The 21630-nt window shown below is 49.7% G+C and overlaps 1 protein-coding gene across 1 annotated transcript in view; it reads right to left on the bottom strand.

The window, feature by feature from the left end:
• KIRREL3 (kirre like nephrin family adhesion molecule 3) overlaps positions 1–21630 on the bottom strand; it is a 406243-nt gene that overhangs the window by 136045 nt on the left and 248568 nt on the right. Inside the window, exon 2 of the mRNA XM_030964890.1 lies at positions 8350–8427. Coding sequence (XP_030820750.1) covers positions 8350–8427 — 78 coding nt within the window. The remainder of the gene's footprint in view (positions 1–8349; positions 8428–21630) is intronic.

The raw sequence follows: 21630 nt of genomic DNA, 5'->3' as shown, positions 1-21630 counted from the left end.
ACAAGAATAAATAATAAAAACCCATGACTGACTCAGAGTCTGACACAGCTAGCTGTGATTGGCCATTAAGAAAAAACAATTCACATGTTTGGATAAACAATCTCCAGACCACATTCCAGAGCAGCAAACGCAGGAGAAGCTGAGGTTTCTCATCTTCCCAGGAGAAGAAATCCTGGCAAAGGGATTTGTCAGAAAATATGACAGTGGCAGATCAGCTGAAAACGGAGCCACCACTGCTGCACCCCTTTGTGCCAGGGTTCCTGCAGCTTGCAGCAAAGCCTGGCAGAAATCCCATTGCCAGGGTGCAGGCTATGCAAAGCCCAGAGGGCAAAGCTGTGGGAAGATGCTGGGGTGCTGTTGGAGCTGTCTCAGGGCTTTGCTGTATTGGCTGAGCAGAGCCAACAGTGTTTGAACTAAACCAAGTGACATGTCACAGGTCTGCTCCCAAAGGACAGACCCTTTCCACTGTCAGGCCAGAGAACCAAGAGCAGTTTGACCTTCTACAGCAGCACTGAGGTTGTTGGCATCTGCTAGAGGAGAAAGGTCACGTTTTACAGGGATAAGAGGACTAGCTCCTATTTATCCTTGAGGCTCAGGAAGATTCATGCTCAGCCTGTGCTGCTGCAGATGTAAAAGTCACTTGCAAGATCCAGATTAAGTGTTCCCATAAATCCAAGTAATTCTGAGGCAGCAACTGCCTTGCTGGGCTGTTAATGGGTGGCACAAATATGCCACTGTGCCTCAGTGCCACGCTCTAATCAGAGGTTTTCCTGGCAGGAAGGGTTCACTGAACCCAGTTTGAACTATGGCAGGGAGCAGAAGAGGCGGTCAAGCAGAGAGACATTTGGAGCAGAGGCACAGCCAGCCTCTCTGAACAAGCCATTTTTCCCCAAAAGAGCAGGGACTCCATCCCAGAGCCCAGCTGGTTTCTCTCCAGGCAGTAACACGGGGGCTGACAGAGACAGGAGCTGCAAATCAGACCATTGCAGAAAGGATGCTCAGGCTCCAGGAGGAAAAAATATTGTGAGTCCCTCTGTTCTCCACTAGAGAAATGGAGGGGTATGGTGGGATGGATGATGAGAGGTGGGACATCAGAGGGACCTGGAGCTGCTGGAATGAGTCCAGAGAGGTCATGGAGCTACTCCAGGGCTGGGGCCCTTCTGCTCTGGAGCCAGGCTGGTAGAGCTGGGGGTGCTCTCCTGGAGAGGAGAAGGCTCCAGGGAGAGCTCAGAGCCCTGGCAGGGCCTGAAGGGGCTCCAGGAGAGCTGGAGAGGGACTGGGGACAAGGGGTGGAGGGACAGGACACAGGGAATGGCTCCCACTGCCAGAGGGCAGGGCTGGATGGGATATTGGGAATGAGGAATTGTTCCCTGTGAGGGTGGGCAGGCCCTGGCACAGGGTGCCCAGAGCAGCTGTGGCTGCCCCTGGATCCCTGGCAGTGCCCAAGGCCAGGCTGGATGGAGCTGGAAGCACCCTGGGACAGTGGGAGGTGTCCCTGCCCACAGCAGGGGTGGAATGAGATGAGCATTAAGTCCCTTACAAGATAAACCATTCCATGACTCTGTGATTCTGTGACTGAGCTGGGCACACATCTGCCCACAGCCCTACAAGCAGCAATGACTCCACGCTCTGTGCCCGCCACATTATCCAGGATTTCAATATTTGTGACATGCTTTAAAACTTTAACCCAGTTTGGTGTTTACATCCATCTCCTTCACTCTTTGTCCTCCTTGGTGTTGTGTTTCCCCACCTCAGCACTGCTGCCCAGCTCCCCAGGGACCCCAGCTCTGCCCAGCAGCAGGGCTGCTGCAGAAAGAGCTGCAGAAGGAGCTGCAGAAGGAGCTCCTGCAGGAGCTGCAGATTGCCTCACAGAAGCTATTAAGAAGCAGTCAAATAGAGCAACCTTTCATTGACAAGGCACTCGGCCCTTTAAACGATTCCAAATAGTGTTTTCTTTTTATTGCTTTCTGCAGTTTAACAGCTTTGATTTCAAGTTACTTTGGCTTATGATAAACTCCAGATCTATAACACCTCTATTCTCTCCCTCTTTGGTCTCTCTTGCTCGCTTCTTCTTTATGTTTTTATTAAAAAAGATCCAGGAAAACAGATAGCAGATTAAAAGGGAAACAAATTGAAATGGGTCAAATGTATCTTGCTTAGATGACAGCCACCCCATTAGATACTTTTAAACAGGACAAATAATCCTTTTGGAAGCATAAGTGGGCTTTTACATTTATTCTAAATTACAAACCAAATGATTGCAGCCTCAAATGGAAGCACTGGCTAATTGCACTAATATCTCACTAATTCCAGCACCAAGGAATGGGGGAAAAAACGAACAATTTTCACCATTTTACCAATTATTCAATTTAGGCCAAGGTACATTATGCAAACCCTGGGCTGAGCTTCCTCTCCATTTTGTGATCTATGACAAGGACTGGAATTCCAGTTATTAATAATGGAGGAGCTATAATTATTCTAAGGATGGGTATGAGATAATTACAAGCCATAAACCCAGCTTTCATATGCACACAAAATTCTCTCCCCATTTCTGGCAGAACCAAAACCTTGCTGCAGACTGCAGACACCCTGAAGCTCAGGACAAGCCCCTCACATAGAGCTGCTCACAGGTCATGATGTGAAGCCAGAGCTGGGAACATGAGCAGGAACACAAACAAGAACAAGAGCAGCTGCCCAGCTCTGCAGGAAGGTAGGGGCTGGTCAGAATCAATCTTCCAGAGGCTGGAATTGGGTAATCCCGGAGGTTCCTTCCATCCCAAACCACTCTATGTCTCCATGGTTCTGTGATCCTAGAAGCTGCAGTCTGTGAGGGCTGCATGGATGCAGGAATCCCCCCAAACAGGGCAGGCTGGTGGCTCTCCTTGCATTTAGGCCACCACTGTCCCTGTCTCTCTGGGCCAACTCACCCCTGTCCCATATCTGAGGTGTGTGGATGAATTCCATCTTCCCCCCTTCCCCCAAGAACTTGCTGTTGGAGCAAGGCCAGAGGAGGCCATGACCTTGACAAGAGGATGGGAGCACCTTCCTGGAGAAGATTGGGTTGTGTGGAGACCTTACAGCACTTGCCAGTATCTGAAGGAGCCACAGGGAAGCTGGAGAGGGGCTCTGTCAGGAACTGTAGTGACAGGACAAGGTGGAATGGGTACAAATTAAGGAAATTTAGATCAGATATCAGGAAGAAATCCTTCACTGTGAGGGTAGAGAGATACTGGCACAGGTTGTCCGGGGAGGCTGTGGATGCCCCATCCCCAGAAGTGTCCAAGGCCAGGTTGGACAAGTCCTTGAGCACCCAAGTTTAGTGGGAAGTCTCCCTGAACATGGCAGGGCAAAGGTGGGACCAGATGATTTTTAAGGTCTCTTCCAACCCTTAACATTTTGGGATTCTATGAACAAAAGAACAGAGCTTTCCATTAGTCCCTTCTAATAAAATCCCAAACCTTCAGAACAGAAGAGTCAAGGTGAGATTGCAGCTCAGACTGCAAAACTTTTAAAGCCTCATTCTTCACCCTCCCGAAACTGAAGATTTGTTTTATGCTGCCCAACAGCCTCACATGGCTCTTAAAGAAAAGTTGTGCCCCCAGGATCTGGGCAGCCCTTCCCTCAGCTGATTTCTGCAGCCCTGACCAGCAGAGGTGACCTGCCAAGCTCTCCCTCTGGCACAGAAGGCAGAGCTCTTGTTGCTATGTGGAGCTGCAGCTCTGCAGCACAGGCTGCTGGTTCTGCTGTGCTTTGTGTGGTGAATGGAGACACCTTGAACGCACAATCCACCAATGGAGAGCGGCTGCTGCTGGAGATAACTGCGGCACAGCCTCCTCCTGGCACAGCAGGCAGGGTTTGCATCCCTCTGAAGAGCAGGGTTTGTCCTTCCCTCAGCACAGATCATTAACCACTCACTGCTCCAGGAGGAAGAGGCTGCACCAAATCCTTCTGTCCCTTTCCCTGCTCTGTGCTGGGCACAGGGATGGATCCCACCTCTCATACTCCAGGAGCTGTGTCCATCCCATGGAGATGCCACCTGTGAGGACACAAGAGCCAGCAAAGTGACTGGAAGGGGAGGTCAGAGGAGGGCAGGGAGCTGCCCTGCCCGCTGCCCTGCATGGGGGGACATTGTTGTAGGACCTTCCAGCAGCTGGTGGCTGGTGGGAACAGGTGGTGGAGGTGAAGGCTGACACCTCTCAGTGCTTAATCGTTCCCGTTAGTGGCTTTATGAATGGCAGCCAAAAAGTGCCATAATTGCTGCAGTGACGCTTGCTAATGACTCGAGTTAGATCTGGCAAGTAGTCAAAGGCAGGAGACAAGAAGTAAAATTGCAGGAGCTAGCATCTGAATTGCTGCCTTGGACCACTGCAGAGGAGAGCGGAGCAAGCCTGGCTTGGGACCTGCAGATATGGGTGGGGAGGGACCAAGCATGATGGGTGAGCAGAGAGAGATATTCCAGCACATCCCTGCCTCCCCTGGGGAGAGAACTGCATGAGAAAGGAGAAGTGGGAGTAGAAGAACAAGCCCACATTTTCAGAGTAGCTCAAAATCCTTTTTCTTGGGGGACAAAGGTGACCCATCTCCTAGAAAACATCTTCCTACTGCAAAATCACCTTGAATCGGGGTGGCACAAGCCCTGGGAGAAGCAGGGTAAGTCAGCTCACAGCATCACTTCCAGCCCCAGCAGCATCTCCCTCACCCTGCAGGTGCCTCGGGACATCCAGGCCACCCGCCGTGGCTCCCACTGCTCCACCCCCGTGGCTATGGGACAGCTGCTCCCAAGGAGCAATCCAGCCCCTCCTGAGCTAACAGCACGCTCCTCCTGATTATGTATCTGTTTCTGAATGTTAACAAACAGTTGGCAGCAGCTGATTGAGTGGGTTATTAGCAGAATGAAGACAGATGGTGGAGGATTAACTCCAGAGCGTCTTTATTGCACGGCCGTCGTTGCAGACAGCTCTCGCTCTCCCTCTCCCTCTGTCTGCAACTGTCACCAGCTCCACTCCACCCCACAGCTCCCAGTGCACACCAGAGCGTGGGCCCAGCACGAGAGGAGCCCATCATCAATCACATGAGCACAGAGCAGCCACGCTGGAGCTGTGCCTTGCTGCTCCCCAGCCAAATTCCATCCCCAAATCCAGACTTTTCCTGCTGAGGGCTTTACAAAGCGAGAAGTGGTCGCACCTGATACAGCACAGCAGGGCAAGGACAGTGCCCAAACTGCGTTTGCTGTGCTCATCACGTGGGGCCTGACAGCTGGGAGAGGCTCCAGCATTGCACCTGGGCCTGTCTGATCACTACACAGAGACTGAGATGAGGAGCTGATGGAGCTGACGTGGGCAGAGGCACATCCATGTGTAGGGGGATAGAATATAAGTAAATAAAAGTAGTACAGAAAGCAATCTTACCCCCTAAAGAGTTGCAGCTGGGTTAATTATTAAAGATTAGGAGCAGGCCTGATTTTAACAGGCCACAGCTGTAGCCAATAAGAAGAATGTTATAAAAGAGTAGATTGGTTGTCTGAGGGGGAACTGGAGTTGGTTGCCTGCTGTGAGGACAAGGAAGAGTCAGTGCCTAGAGGAGCTGCCTACAAGAAACATCAAGGAGGTACGAAACTCCAGCAGTGTGGAACCCTTGCAATGTACTGACAATAGAACTCTTGTAATACAATAACAACAAATGGTGATCCTGACATGATTTGGGGAAAAGGACTAGAACTTTTGCACTACAATGACAACATCCATGGACACTGATCTTGGTTCCTCATCCTGGGGCCAGCTCAGCTGGAAGAGCCACTTCTTCAGCCAGCCATGCTAATGGACATCATCCCTTGCCAGCTGCTCAGCAAAGAGCACAATGCCACCAAAGGCCCTTGCTGGGCACCTCTAACCCAGATCTATTTCACCCCACTGGGAGAGGTTGCCAAACTGATCTGTGAGCATCCAGATTGGATCTTCTCTGTGAGGACAGCCAAAACCACCACGTTCACAGAATCACAGAATATCCTCAGCTGGAGGGACCCACCAAGATCATTGAGTGCTGCCCCTGCCCAGACCCCCAACAATCCCACCCTGTCCATCCCTGGCAGTGCTGCCCAAACCCTCCTGGAGCTCTGGCAGCCTCGGGGCTGTGCCCATTCCCTGGGCAGCCTGGGCAGTGCCAGCACCCTCTGGGGAAGAACCTGTTCCTGAAATCCAACCTAGGAAATGATTTCCCATCAGAAAATTATTCTTCCACACTGTCAAGGCTTCCAACTCCTCTTGTGCTTATCTCCCTCCAAGCCATTGTAGATGTCTCCAGTAAATGACAGGAAGGTTCTAATGGTCCCTGCAATTACCTGTTTCCTGTGGGATGGAGAGCCCACACCTCATATTATCCCACTGCCCCACTACCTTCCTGTGCTTTCAGTTCCCTCAGCTCCCTTGTAATTATTAATAGGGCTGCTCTTCAGCCTCTTTTTAAAGGGAGAAAAAGCTCTCACCTGGCACAAATACAAAGGGGGAGCTGCTCTCTCTCCTCACCCTGGCAAGGAAACTGGCCCAAAGGCTCAGGCACCTTGGGCAGGAAATTCCTGTAGATGACCAGACACTGACCCCATCCCAGCTCACACACCATACAGTGTGGAGCTGTACTGCAATCCACCAAAACCCTGGGAAGCTGGATGTCTGCAATTGTCATCTGTAACTGCTTCTAATGAAAACACAAGTCCTAGGTGGTCTTTGTAGCCATGGAAATCCCCCTGACTTTTGTTTTTTGGCAGATTGTACCTTTAAACATAATGGCCCTGCAGCCTGCAGGGGCCAGAAACTGGCTGCATGTCAGGCAGGAACACTTTGTTCCCTTTCCCTCACAAAAGCTTTACTTTTGGCCTTTCATGTTTCTTTGTTCTCTCCACACAAAGCCACGCTCAGCCTGAAAAGGGGGCTCACTTTGGCTGACGCAGGCTCTGAATCCATCAGGGGACAGAGCAATCCCAAAGGACTGGCAGGATGCCCAGGGTCCTGCCAGCTCTCCAACACCCTGTGAGCATCCCCAGGGTCTGGGCACAGCCACAGACAGCCTGTCCAAGAGGCTGGAGGGACAGGAAGGTACCAAGAGAGAGGCTGCACCTTCTCACAGCACTCGTGTCCCATGGGGCAGTCCCTTCCCATTAAAAACATCCTCTAATCAATGTTTAAAGAGCGTGTGGTAATTAACAAGCATGAGGTGAAGCCTTGTGAAGTACTTTCCCCATGTTATCAGCTCAGTATCAGGGCTCCTGGGAATGTGAAGGAACCTTTGATCTTCTAACTGATATTTGAACCATAAATTTGCCTCTATGAGAGTTTTACTTCATGGAAACAAACTCACCTTTTACTGTCATGGAAAAAGTCTTCCTGCAGGAGCAGACACCCCCATGGCTAACTGCTGGCAAAACTCCATCCCATGCAGGGAAAAAGAACTATGCAGTAGTTTGGGTTAGAAGGGACCTTCAGGGTCACCCAACCCAAGCAGTGAGCAGGAACACCTTCCTCTAGACCAGGTTACTCAGAGCCCCATCCAGCCTGACCTTGGATGTTTCCAGAAAAGGAAGCGCAGCAGGGCAAGAGATCACACCCTTTGTCTGAATTATTTCTAATCAGAACCCCTAAAAAGGATTAAATCCACACTTGGGTCAAGTTTCCAATTCCCAGAGTGACCTCACAGAAGCCAAACTCCCTGTGACACATCCTGGAGACCCTCCCCTCTCACAGGGCTCTGGGCTTCCTTCTCTCATCCAACATTAATCAGAGGGAGCTGCACCAGGGCTGGCTCCAGGAAAAGAAGCTACCAGAAGCAAGGATGGCAGTTCTTCTGAACATAAATAGTTTTTGTTTAGTTATTATGCTTCATAATTATTTATGATATTTTTATGGATTAATCAATGCTCATAAAGTACTTGGGGAATGACTGGAATATAAAATAGGGAGATTTTAGCAGAAGTTTGAAGAGCAGTGTAATGGTGACTCTGTGAGGTTCAGAGGCACTGGAATCTGGGATTCTGGAAGTGGCATGGGGACCACTGCCACCCAACTAGAACAAGAAGAGTAGATGCAGCAATTGCTGCAAGAGCTTCCTGTGGGACAAATCCTTTCTGTAGGAAAAGACAGTGGGTTTTGGATGGATAGAACTACAAAGCTCCTGCTCTTCTTTTGCAGCTTCACACAGGGGGCTCCCCACGCGCCCTCTAAGATGTTCCAGATATCAAACGGGAAGCAGGATTTTCTCCTGGGTGGGAACAAGAGCCCAGCACACCCTCAGAGGTGAAGCCCCTCACAATGAGATTGCTGAAGAGGAAGAAGAAGAAGAGAAGGTGAGAGAACTGCTCACCTTCAGTCATCCTGCGGTACTTCTCCTTGTACATGAACCCCAGTACTAGGCAGCATCCTCTTCCTGGGAGCCCCAGTTCTGCAAGAGAAGAGAGCGTGGGGTTAGACTGGGCTGGGGACAGGAGCAGGCACCTGGGGCTGCTGCAGGGAGCAAATCCTGCTGGAGACAGACACCCTTCAGGAAAAGTGCCAGGAAGGAGGGCACCTAACTGAAGTCTTTGGTCAGACTCACAGAGCTGAGCTTGGCTGGGCCCTAAGACTGTGTCTAAAGACAGGAGGGTCAACATCCCATCCTGTGCCTGCTCTTAAGCTTTCCTCTATTCCAAGTGAGGCAATGAGCTGCAACTTCTTCCACAGCAGCATGTTGCAACAACAGGACTCTTTCATCCCTTTCTCCCTTGGTGGGCAGCAAAGTGAAACAGGAAATGGGCCTCAGTAGGGAAGAGAATTCTGGCCTGAGGAATCTTGCTCTTTAGAAGCAAGCAAGTGACCCTACGAGCAGGAGAGTGCCAGAGTCTGAGGAGGCACAAGCCTTTGATGCCTTGATTTGTTAATGGGGCTTTTTGACTCTTGGTAACAAACAGAGAGATCTGAGCGTGGTTTTTTCCAGAAGTAGGCTGCGAGCACAGGCGCTCTCCCCGTGCGCATCTCAGAGAGGCAGAGAGCTCTCATTCTTCAAACAAATTCTCCTGTGTCACAGTGCAGAAAATTAAGGTACCATGTCCCCATCGCTGCCTGCGGACCTGCAGAGCTCCTCAGGGGCTTCTGTGCTCTGCAGAGCCCCGCTGATCAAAGCCCCTTTGATGTTTACTTAATGTGGCTGTGGACTGTGCGGAGCCTCCTCTGTGGAGTTGTGCCGCTCGCTGGCTCGAGGAGGGGAAGGCAGTGGGACTGGAGCCTGGAGAACAGAGCAGGACCTGCCTGGCAAGCTCGGCTTTCAGTGCCATGAGGCAAATTTGGGGCTGAATTGCAGATCTGGATCGTGTTCAGAGGAAGAGGGAAGTGTGATGTGATGAGATGAGGGAAGATCCCCAGATCCACGTGGGTATAGACCCCTGTGGTGGTGCTCGCAGGGGTCCCAGCACGAGGGAAGAGATGAGAACCTTGACTCCATGTTTCAGAAGGCTGATTTATTATTTTATGATATGTATTATTTTAAAAGAAAATGATATATTAAAACTATACTAGAAGAATAGAAGAAAGGATTTAATCAGAAGACTAGCAAGGAATAGGAAGGAATGATAACAAAAGCTCGTGACTCTCAGAGAGTCTGAGCTGGCTGACTGTGATTGGCCATTAATTAGAAACAACCAACATGGACCTATCAAAGATGCACCTGTTGCATTCCACAGCAGCAGATAATTATTGTTTTTCTTTTCCTCTGAGGCTTCTCAGCTTCTCAGGAGAAAAATCCTGGCAAAGGGATTTTTCAGAAAATATCAGGGCGGTGGGACCGGAGCCTGGAGAGCGGAGCAGGACCTGCCTGGCAAGCTTGGCTTTCAGTGCCATGAGGCAAATTTGGGGCTGAATCGCAGATCTGAATCGTGTCCAGAGGAAGAGGGAAGTGTGATGAGATGAGGGAAGATCCCCAGATCCACGTGGGTATAGACCCCTGTGGTGGTGGTCGCAGGGGTCCCAGCACGAGGGAAGAGATGAGAACCTTGACTCCATGTTTCAGAAGGCTGATTTACTATTTTATGATATATATTATATTAAAAGAAAATGATATATTCAAACTATACTAAAAGAATAGAAGAAAGGATTTCATCAGAAGGCTAGCTAAGAATAGAAAGGAATGATAACAAAAGCTTATGACTCTCAGAGAGTCTGAGACAGCCAGATTGTGATTGGCCATTAATTAGAAACAACCAACATGGACCAATCAAAGATGCACCTGTTGCATTCCACAGCAGCAGATAATTATTGTTTTTCTTTTCCTCCGAGGCTTCTCAGCTCCTCAGGAGAAAAATCCTGGCAAAGGGATTTTTCAGAAAATATCATGGTGACAGACCCAGACACAGAGAATCCCTCCCTAGCAGTGCTCACTGCCACAGCATCCCAGCAGACTGGTTACATCCTCCTCTTGTGCACAGTATGAGGCAGAATTTGAGCCTAAAGCTAGGAAAAACCAGACTTCTTTTGATGCCACACACAAGCCCAGTTAAAGCACTTTCTCTAGCATTATACAGGGCTCCACCTTGCAGGAGGCTCCTGGTCCTGAGGCTCCCACCAGGGAGGAATCAGCATCTAACCAAAACAAATCACACATGCCAATCCACTGAGGCTTATGCTCAGACAAAAGCAAGTCTCTTGAAATAATTAGAGGAAGCTGAAATTTAATTGCTCCCCTAAATTCACCTTGTCCTGGATGGAATGCCCCAGAGAGAAACAGGCCTCTCCAGAATGTGACTCCACCTTTCATGGTGTCTTTGGGGGTGCTTGTAACTCCTTCATTGGCCATAAAAGGTGGTGACTAACTCAGGTGAAGATGTCTAAAGATCAGGGCAGATGACTCAACCACCAGAAGTCTCAGTGGTTTCTTGAATTAGCAGGAAGGAGTAGTGAGCAGCCATTGTTTAGGTCTGATGGTGGAAACCAGTTCTCCTGCTCTCCAGGACAGAGATAACGTGCTCCACCATGGTCTGCACCAAGTGCACAACCACAAACACACTCATAAAGGCATCGGCCTGCAGGTGTTGGGTGCCTCTGAGTGCAGGGACAGCCAGCTCAGGCTGCCTCCCTCAGCCCTGGCTGATAAGGAGGATCGATAAGACCTTGCTGCCCTTGGGGGAGGTTCCATCAGGATCCTGTGAGGACACACACTCCGTGTGCCTGGCAGAGCCTGCCTGAGCCCCCAGGGCCAGCAGCACGGAGCCAGCACAGCAGGTGAGAGCCTTCATGTCTTTATTGATAGGAAAACAAAACCACATCGATTGCTATTGAGCCTCCAACGAGCACCAAGGTATCAAAGTAATTAAAACAACACAATTAGATTAGTGTCAGACAAGGCAGCAGAGCCCACAGTGCAGCTGAGCAAGCCAGCTCTGCTTGCTCAGACGTGCACAGGGGCCTGTGAGTGGAGGCTGGATGGGTTTTCCTGGACACAGACCTGGGCTGAGGGGGCCTGCCACACACCATGAGCACAAACATCACCAAGATCATGGAGTGGTTTGGGTGGGAATGGGCCTTAAGGACCCTGCCATGGCAGGGACACCTCCCACTGTCCCAGGGTGCCCCAAGCCCTGCCCAACCTGGCCTTGGGCTGGGATCCAGGGGCAGCCACAGCTGCTCTGGGCACCCTGTGCCAGGGCCTGCCCACCTCACAGGGAACAATTTCTAATTCCCAATATCCCATCCAGCCCTGCCCTCTGGCAGTGGGAGCCATTCCCTGTGTCCTGTCCCTCCATGCCTTATCCAAGGTCCTTGTCAGCTCTCCTGGAGCCCCTTCAGGCCCTGCAAGGGGCTCTGAGCTCTCCTCAGAGCACTTTCCTCTCCAGCTCCCAACAGAGGGGCTCCAGCCCTTGGAGCATCTCCATGGTCTCTCTGGACTCACCCCAGCAGCTCCAGCTCCTGATGATGATGATGATGGTGGCCCCAGAGCACCCCAGGCCAGGGCAGTGCTGGGGGCAGCAGGAGCTGCAGTGTCCTGGGACGACCCCACCACTCAGGTGTCCAGCTCTCACCTGCCCCTTGCAGTGAGCAGAAAGCTCCCAAAAAGGGAGTTGTGGGTGGGGGCTCTGCCCCAGGCAATGGCTGTGCTGCCCCACAGGTCCCAGCCCAGCTGAGCCCTCAGAGAGGGCAGGAGGCTCAGGCTGGGCTGGATCCCAGTGAAATGTGGGTTCCTGCCTCTCTGGAGCCTGGCTCAGCTGGCTGCTGTGGGTGCCTGGCTCCCGTCTGCCTCCCCGAGGGGTGCTATAATTAACACTTATAAACCACTTTGATATCCCATGATGAAAGGAGCTGTACAAAAGCACTGCATTATAATAATTCATACCATAAATTTGTGAGAACATGCAAAAATCTTTATAGCTAAAGGCACCTTTAAATACTTGAGAGTGCCTTTAAAAGGTAAAATACTTCAAGATGATTCTGCTGCCTAAGGATGTCTCACCATTTTGGCTTTTAGTGGCAACCTAAAGCTAAAAGAGTTAAGCAGATATGCAGCATTTTAAATATTTTGGCTTTAGGAGGGCTGCTGAGACACACCAAAACCAGAATGTTTTAATCCTTGTGTGTCCCCATCTCCCCCAAATCAATCCCATCCATTTCCTTGTGACAATTGAATTTCTCAGCATTGCAAAAGTAGTTACAGCTGAAGTTGATCATCCCACGCACTGTGATGAAGTGGGAGCTCAGGTATCCTGGTTGGAAAACCCCCAGCAGAACCATGGTTTTGACATTCTCAGAAGTACCTGCATTAATTCACCCCCAAACTGGCAGAAGAGCCACTCACTGGGCAAAGCAGGAGCAACTTCAAATCACAAATTGCCAGTGACAATGTTGAAAATTGCAATGCAAGATGTTTTCCATTACCATCTGTATGGCAGATTACCTTTATCAAGTGGGCAGTTTGCCTTATCTCTCTCTTTGAGTGACCACATTCACACCTCCCCCTGGGAGGGGACATTGCTGATAACAGACTATTGAATGTCACTGCGTGGCTGATAAGAACTGTAACATCCCATTGTGAGATGCTCTGCCCAGAGGGAGGAGCCAAGCATTCCTACCCAGATATAATCCAGAGGTTTTTGAGACACCAGCATGGCTTTCTCCACGGGATTCCCCAGAGGAACAGCAGCTGCCTCTTCCTCCACTGGATCTCCAGAGGAAGAATACATCCTTCTCTACAGATGCCCCTTGCTCCAACAGAACCACCCCTGACACTGCAGGAGGGCTGCAGCCACATTTCCAATGGGACTGCTACCAACACCCTGACCCACAGGGTGTCAGGTTGGGTTCTGACTCTGGCAGTGTTGTTCTAGTGTACTGCAGTGTTTATTTTATTCTTCTTTTTTTCTTTTCCCTATTAAAGACCTGTTATTTCTTGCTCCCATATTTTTGCCTGAGAGCCCCTGAATTTAAAATTTATAGGAATTCAGAGGGGTGGGGAGGGTTTACATTCTCCATTTCAGGGGAGGCTCCTGCCTTCCTTAGCAGACTCCTGTCTTTCCAAACCAAGACAGACAATGAAGCAAAAGCCAATTAAAAGAAACAAGACCTTGAAGTCTTGGAGAAAGGGATCCTCAACTTGGGGAGTAGAGGGGAAAGATGCTTAGGAAGAAAGATCTCTCAGTGCTGGCCCAAACTACAGATTACTTCTGCTTTTACCTTAGTTCTTTCATTGTATGGCATTTGTTTTCTCAATTTCAAGGCAATTCCTTCCCTCACCACTCAGGAAGGGAAGGAAATATCAGATCACCGGTGCACTAAAGGCTAAAGCTGCAAAGCTGTAATAAGGGTTTATTAACATAATCATAATATGTACTATTGTGTAGCTGTATCCCACCAGGAATGATAATAAACATTTAATAGCCCAATAATACCTGTTTAATAATTTTTCAGCTCACCCTGTCTAATTGCAAGTTTATTAAAGAACGATAAACTTTATAATCGTTGTAAAGGCATAATTGCAATTCCATTGCTTATTTAATATTGAGCTAATGATATTACAACTAAGTTATATTTTCCCATACATATTAAATATCAATTAGCTGGTTTAAACTATTGATTTGTATTTAATTAACTATGCTATTATATACCAATTAAACTCTTATAAGAGAAGCAGAAACAGCTGGTCTCTAAAATTAAATTTTTAAAACTTTGTATTAACATAAATATCACGTTTCCATTTTGTCATGTTTTCCTTCTACAGTGATGGCAATTTGCTACCTGTAAATATTTTTTCTGGTTGTGTGTTATATCCATGAGTTGAACTCTACTTTCTGGGATGGGGAATGAGCAACCTCCATGGTAGATATCCTACTGTCAGTGACACCAAAATGTGGAAACTGGTCAAGGCAGAGGGCTGGAAAAGCCTTATCCCACCTGGAGAACGTAGAAGCAAAGAATGTGGCTGGGAGCTCTTCAAAGAGCATGAAATTCTCCAAGGAAAGGAGCTTGACACATTCCCATGTTGGCCAGCAAGGAGAAGATCCTACCTGACCAAACCTAAGAGATTTTGATGGATAATCCTCATCCTCCCACTCAGGAGTTTCCTGTCCTGGTGGATGCAGTTGCCTGCTGTACATGGGTGCCCTGATAAAGAAGCAATATGGACAGACAATCCTGATCTCCCAAGGTTTTCCATGCTCTTGGCTTCACTCTGTCTGGGGATGCTGCATCCCAGAAGTTTGAAGAAATAGGTGAAGGAGCATTTTCTTTGTTTTTCATCATTTTGATTTGCAGGCTCTGAACCATCCCAAACATCCCTGTAAACTCTTCTTCAGAGGATCCTTCCCCTGGGCAGCCATGGAGCACCTTCCCCCCAAGTTCTCTGCCATCAGTGCTGGGTTCAAGCTTCTCCCTTTGATGCTGTTTCCATCCATGAGCATTCCTGAGCCATCCAAACTCCTGCTGCCATTTGGCAGAGAGCAAACAGATCCTTTGGCACAGGATTCCTACATTACACTGTTAAGTCTGCAGAGCAATCCAAGATCTTCAGAGATTAAAAAAACCATACAAATTCATGTTATTATTAAATCTGTGCCTGGTTAATTTATAAAAATGTATTAAAAAACCTAAGAGGCTTCCCAGATGAGAAAATGGGCACATTACTGTTTGAAATATGAATGAAGCAGAGATCAGTGTTAAATGCTGGAGTGGTATTGTATTTTATTCTACAGTGCTCTGCAAAAAAGTTGCATTTATAAACCCATTTATTGTATTATGTACTCGCAAACCACCTTGTCATCCATTTATTGCACAAATAAAATCTTAAAAGCAGAGGATTAGTTGAGTGTGTCCCTGTGGGACCACAATCTGACTTTAAAGAATCCATCAATGAAAGAAAACAGATGGAGCAGAGATGTTTGTCAGCTCATTGCCCCGAGATGGAAAACACAACTGGCTATTCTCCCACAGACCTGGAAAGAGAGAAGGACATCCAGAGAGCTTGTGGGAAGCTGTCCCCATTCAGGAGCCAGTTCTGGATGAAGAATTTATCATTCCAGTCTCTTCTCCTATTGCTGTAAAGGTGAAGACCTTGGAGAGGACAGCTCAACTTTGCACGGTGAGAGAAAATGCCCCAAAACTGAAGCCCTGTGTAGAACCTCTTGGTAGACCTGTAAGACCTAAATTTGCCTTAAACAACACTGGAGAGGCACCTACCTGCATTTGGGGACAGCAACAGCACAAACCAGTGCCAGGGCTGTTGTCCCTACTGGGAATTTGAAGGGTGAAAGTCTGGAGGATCCTTAAAACTTCTCTCAAACCTTTCTTTTGGGTTAAAAACCATAATGGAAAAAGATGGGAAAGCTTGGATGTGCTGATTTTCACAATGCTTCTTTCAACCCAATAGAAAACCTGGGTCTCCCTAACCCAGGAGGGCATTTTTTGGGACAAACAACTTTGGACAGGTACATGCCTTGAATATTGGAATTCAGCTTTCCAGGTTGCTTGAAAGGCATGAGCACTGGAAGCTTCAAGAGGAAGAGCAGAGAAACACCCAGGAGGCAGCTCTTCCCAGGAACAAGCTCTGCCCTGGTGCCAGACAATTAAAAGTTGTTCTTAGCAGGAAACACAACTGGCAGGAGGGGAAAGAAAGAAGAGGGATTTGTGCTGCTGAGCAAAGAGAATGATATCCCTGTGTTCCCTGGCTAATGAAGGGAAAAGAGGCACCTCCAAGTTGTAACTCAGCACTGGAGTGTTTTGAAGAGGCTTTTTTCTCTAGTGGCAACACAGAGCCTTTGGTCCCTAAAGTTCAGAACTGAATCTGTCTGTATTCCCCACTCTCCTCCCCAGCCCTTCATGGCTGATGCACTTTTTCTGAACCACTCACAAACATGTCCAATTTGGGGAGCATCTGACAAGTGAAGAAAAATCCTCACAAACCTCAAATCCAGTCATTCTTTGGATTTATTTTTTTTTTCCTTTTCCTGAAGTTAAGAAATCTGATGGAGCTGCAGTAGGAAAAACTATTCACCCCAGAGTAAGGTGGCTGTTGGTACTTGAACCTTCCCACACAAACAGCTTTCACAGCTTTGTGTGCACAGGCATGTGTCTACACTGGTCAAATTGTCCAAAATGCTTTGTTAAGGCCTTGGGGCAGCAACTCCCACAGCTTAACTACACCTCATGTGCAGGAAAAAGTATTTTTGCTGTATTTCCTGCTGTAAAAGTTATAACTTCTACACAGGGTTTTATTTGAAAGAAAACCAAATAAAAAGGTTATGTAGAAACAATCTGTTTTTTTCACTACTGAGTATCAAACCCACTCCTGTTTGCTCTGCTGAGAGCTGGGTCAGGTACCCCACACAGTCAGAGAATCATGGCAAAAAACACAGCCAGGCATTGGAAAAGGCTGGTGGGGCTGCCCATGATCCCAAATTCAATTAGCAGTCCCATGGGAGTTTGGGGTGCACCTGCTCCCTCCTTACCCCACTTCTGAAGGCTCCACTCTTGTGGGGTTGGGGTTTCCTTCCACAATCTCACAGGATGCAGGGGTAGCTCCAGCATTTTCCCCCAGTTCACACCAGTTTTGGAGCATTTCTCAAGAGCTGCTCTGGCTCAGCCTGGCTCAGCCCCTCTGGTGCTCCTGGCCTGGCTACAGCCCTGGAGCTCAGATCCTCCTTGTGAGTTCCTGAGCTGTTCAACCAACTCCCCTGCTGGTGGCTGTGACCTGCACTCCAAGGGGATGAACCTGCTTCACTCCAGCCCCCTCCAGCTGCTCCAGCCAGCTCTTCAGATGCTCTGTTCCAGTGCAGTGAGCTGCAGGAAGGGCTGGGACAGGCCTTCCAGGGGAATTAAAGCAACAGGCAAGCACCTGCCCGTGCATTCCCCAGTCTCTCCTTGTGTTTGCCCAGGTCAGCCCCTAAAACCAGCACACATCACCATCCATGCTGTCCCACCAGGAGGAGATCTGAACTGACAGGATCTGCTGATTCTGGGGAGGTGGCAGGGCAGCCAGGGCCAGGGCAGGACAAAGAGGGACAGAGCAGAACAACCAGGGACAGGGCAGGACAACCAGGGGCACAGCAGGACAATCAGGTGTTGGGCACATCTGTCTTGGCCTCACGGCAGTGGCTGCTTTCACCAGCCCAAAGACATCCATGTGCTCCGTGCATCTCCTCTATGGCCGGGGCAGCAGAGGGGAACAGGCAGTGTCCCTCACCCTGTCTGGCTGCTCCACCTCCTCCAGGAATTCCTCTGCTCCAGCCAAGGGCTGGGATGGCCCTGGGCTGTCATTCCCCCCATGCTCCGTTGGCAGCTCAGCCCTGCACTTGCAGGGACTTGGGGCCCTGCCAAGGGCACCAGTGGCACACGTCTTCCTCCACCCACCTTCTTCCACCCCACCAAACCCAGGAGCTGCACATTCAGCTCCAGACAGCAGAAAAGTGACCCCACCCTCCATGTATGAAACCCATCCAGCTTTTTGCAGCACTGAAGGAAAGCTCTCCAGGGAAAGCAAATGCTTTAATGAAGAATTAAAGCCACGGCCCAGAGACTGGAAAGGCCCCAGAGTGTGCAGCACAAGGGGTCTGTGTGAGCTGGGGGGGCTGCAGGGGAAGGGGAGTTTGGGAGATGGGTTGAGCTGGTCTAAAGCTGTGTTGAGCCTTCCTGCTCCATCTCCAGAGATTGGATCAGGATGTGCTCCTGCAAACTGGGAGGGCTTTCAACGGCAGGGATTGTGAGATTGAGATGGTCTAAAACCAGCTGAGAACAAAACCGACAGGCAGAAAGACACAAAATCCACACATTTTGATTCCTTAAGAGTGCAGTGTTTTCTCCGAAGGCCTGATTTCACTGAGGCTTCTCATTTCACTGAAAGGCCCAGCACTGTTCCTTGCTCCTGCTGAAGGACCCCTGCATGTCCCACCCCAATCCAAGCGACATCAGCCACAGCCACAGCACATTATCCTGGGGCCTGGTGGGAGCATCTCATGGTGGAATAAATAACATTGTTTGTCACTCAGAGAGCCACTTTTACATGCAGGTCTAGAGCTCCTCACAGCAGCAGGAGTGTCCCTGACTCACTCCCCACCCAGAACACCTTGTGAAAAACAAACAGACAAACAAACAAACAAACAAAAACCAACCAAACAAAAGCCAAACAAACAAACGAACCCCCTAAGGTGAATATCCAACACAATAAAACAAGCTCAACTGGGAGGAGAACATGGCAATGGAAACACTTTGCAATAAACCCTGGAAGTCCCCACGCTGCTCTGACAGATTGTGGATAAGCTGGAGAGAAAAATAATAAAAATAAACCCACAGAACCGTAAAGGTCACATCTACAGCCGTGCTCTGGATCAACAATGGCTCCTCACACCTCCCACCTTGAATGTGTTTCTGCCTAAGCCATCCTTTTACAAGTCTGGAAGATGGACAGCAGCACTGGGAAGCACAAACCACTTCTGCCCTTGGAGATGGGCTGGGATCACAGCTTTCCTCTGCCTGACCTCAGCCACTGCCTGTGAGCCCATGTGCCCCAGATCCTGCTCCTGATCCAGAGAATCCCATTCATGCTGGCCACCTTGAGAAGAGCCCAGCTGGTCCAAGCTGGAGGAGCTGTGGCCATCCCTCCCCTGTGAGGCAGGGAAAGCTCTGCAGCACCATCCTGCTCTCTGTGAACACATGCACAGCCCAAACAGGGATCCCTGCTGTCCTCCTATTACTGGGAAATCACACTCCAGCCTCACAAGCTCCATTACTCCTGTGTTTTGTATAATTAAATTCTATTTGCTGGTTACCTCACAGCACGGCTGCAATTCTTCCGCACCTGAGGCATTTTAAAAATATTTCTGATCTTCAGCTTCTATTTCATTTTTCCTCTCCTTGGAAACTCTCAGCCATCTCTTTTAGCTGCCTTCCTGCCTGTGAGCTGGGAAGGGGCAGGAGACCTGCTGGGACCAGTCCTTGCTGTGCTGTCTCCTCTCCAAGATGAAAGAGATCAGTGACGTGAATGTGTAATTTAGGGCAGACCCATGGCACAGGTTAATCCAATTTCCTCCTCAGATATCCAAACTTGAATTACTTCCCAGGAATTTGAATGGGAGCTGAGGTTCCTAAACAGCCTGGGGAACCTTGTGGTGGTGTCACCAAACCATCACAGAAGAGTAAACTGGCCAAGGAAGAAGCAATTCCAGGTTAATCCCGCTTGGAGGTGCATTTGCTGCAGTCCCTGCTCCTCCCCTTCTGCTCCTTTCTGGAAGAGCTGTGGTGCTAAATGGAAGGGGCAGTGTGAGAACAGGTGCCAGCCGTCCACCAAGGAACAAGGCACCAATTACAGGGAGGGGGAGAAAGCCATAAGAATTAAGGGATTGTCTCATCACCACAGTCCCGTCCCTTTCTGCTTTGATTGAGGTATTGAGGTTCAAGGCAGGGAAGGCTTTGGCCACGCTCAGCAGGAGGAGGAAGGAAAGTGAGTGGGCAAAGCTCAGGCTGTGGGAGGCTGATTGCTGCCCTGCCCAGCCCCTGCTCCTTCCATGTCCGAGGAACAAATGCATCCCCCAGGCCATGCAGGTGTCCACAGCAGGGCTCTCAGGCTGGGGTGCTGCAGCTCCCCCTGCCCTGGCACTGCTCCCCCTGCCCAGCTCCAGAGAGGACACCAGAGACACTGAGCATCCACAACAGCTTCAGGCTGCAGCATTCAGCCTAAATCTTCTGTGATATTTGTGTCTCATGACCATCCCTCTCCCCTTTTTGAGCATTTTCAGTTTCCTAATTGACCTGAAAACTCACAATTTCTACAACTGGTCTCACTAGCTGGATCTCCATGCAAACACTTTGCTAGCCATGCTCAGCTGCCTCAGCTGAAATCATTGAAATCACACCAGTTAAACCCTGCTTCCCCCTCTGCAGGTGGAATTAGCACAGGTAAGGGGCAGGGAGGTAAACCAGGGAAGATGGGTATGAGGGAGGGACCAAAGCAGGCAAAAAGCAGAGATCTCTCCCACCCAGCAGCAGGGGTGTCCCACATGGAACAGCAGGGATCTCCCATGCCCAGCAATGAGATCTTCTACATTTAGCAATGGGATCTCCCTCACCCAGCAATGGGATCTCTCCCACACTCAGCAATGGAATCTCCCTCATCCAGCAATGGGATCTCTCTCACCCAGCAATGGGATCTCTCCCATCCAGCAATGGGATCTCTCCCATCCAGCAATGGGATCTCCCACACTCAGCAATGGGATCTCTCCCATCCAGCAATGGGATCTCCCTCATCCAGCAATGGGATCTCCCTCACCCAGCAATGGGATCTCTCTCACGCAGCAGTGGGATCTCCCTCACCCAGAAGCAGAGATCTCTCCCATCCAGCAGCAATGGGATCTCCCCCACCCAGCAATGGGATCTTTCTCACCCAGCAATGGGATCTCCCATGCCCAGCAATGGGATCTCTCCCATCCAACAATGGGTTCTCCCTCATCCAGCAATGGGATCTCTCCTATCCAGCAATGGGATCTCTCTCACCCAGCAATGGGATCTCTCCTATCCAGCAATGGGATCTCTCCCACATCCAGCAATGGGATCTCTCTCACCCAGCAGTGGGATCTCCCTCACCCAGAAGCAGAGATCTCTCCCATCCAGCAGCAATGGGATCTCCCCCACCCAGCAGTTCCCCTCCTTGTGACGTGCCCTGACCAAAATCAGCCCCACTCAGGGCTGACTCGTGGCACTGGTGCCTTTTTCACCTTCCCTGCTCCCTCCCTGCCAAGCCATGTCACTGCACACAGCTCCTGCTGCCAGGGGGGCGTTTTCCCAGCATTGGCCATAACTTGGATGATCTGTGGAAACAACTCCCCTGCTTCCCCCAGTGCTGCTCCCCGTGCACTCTCTCAATCCCATTAAAAGTAATGGGGTGAGATTGTCCAGCCCATTACTTTCAATGGCTTCGTTTCAGCCAGACAGCCTAAAGCTCCCATATCCTCCAAACAGCCAGCAGAGGAGCTCCAAAACTCCCCATTTCATTAGCACATCGTGCATTCCAGCTTGCCAGGGTTTAATTGGAAAGAGAGCCAAGGCTGCGTTAAGGTTTGCTAATTGCTGCAGGAGAGACACGAGCACTCCTTGCACCACTGATGATCATTTCCTTGCTCAGCAATTTTGGGTTCTCCAAGGTGTG

Source organism: Camarhynchus parvulus, chromosome 24 (assembly GCF_901933205.1).
Source record: "Camarhynchus parvulus chromosome 24, STF_HiC, whole genome shotgun sequence".
Lineage (NCBI taxonomy): Eukaryota > Metazoa > Chordata > Aves > Passeriformes > Thraupidae > Camarhynchus > Camarhynchus parvulus.
The sequence above is the reverse complement of the archived record's forward strand: the minus strand, read 5'-3'. Positions and strand labels throughout refer to the sequence as shown.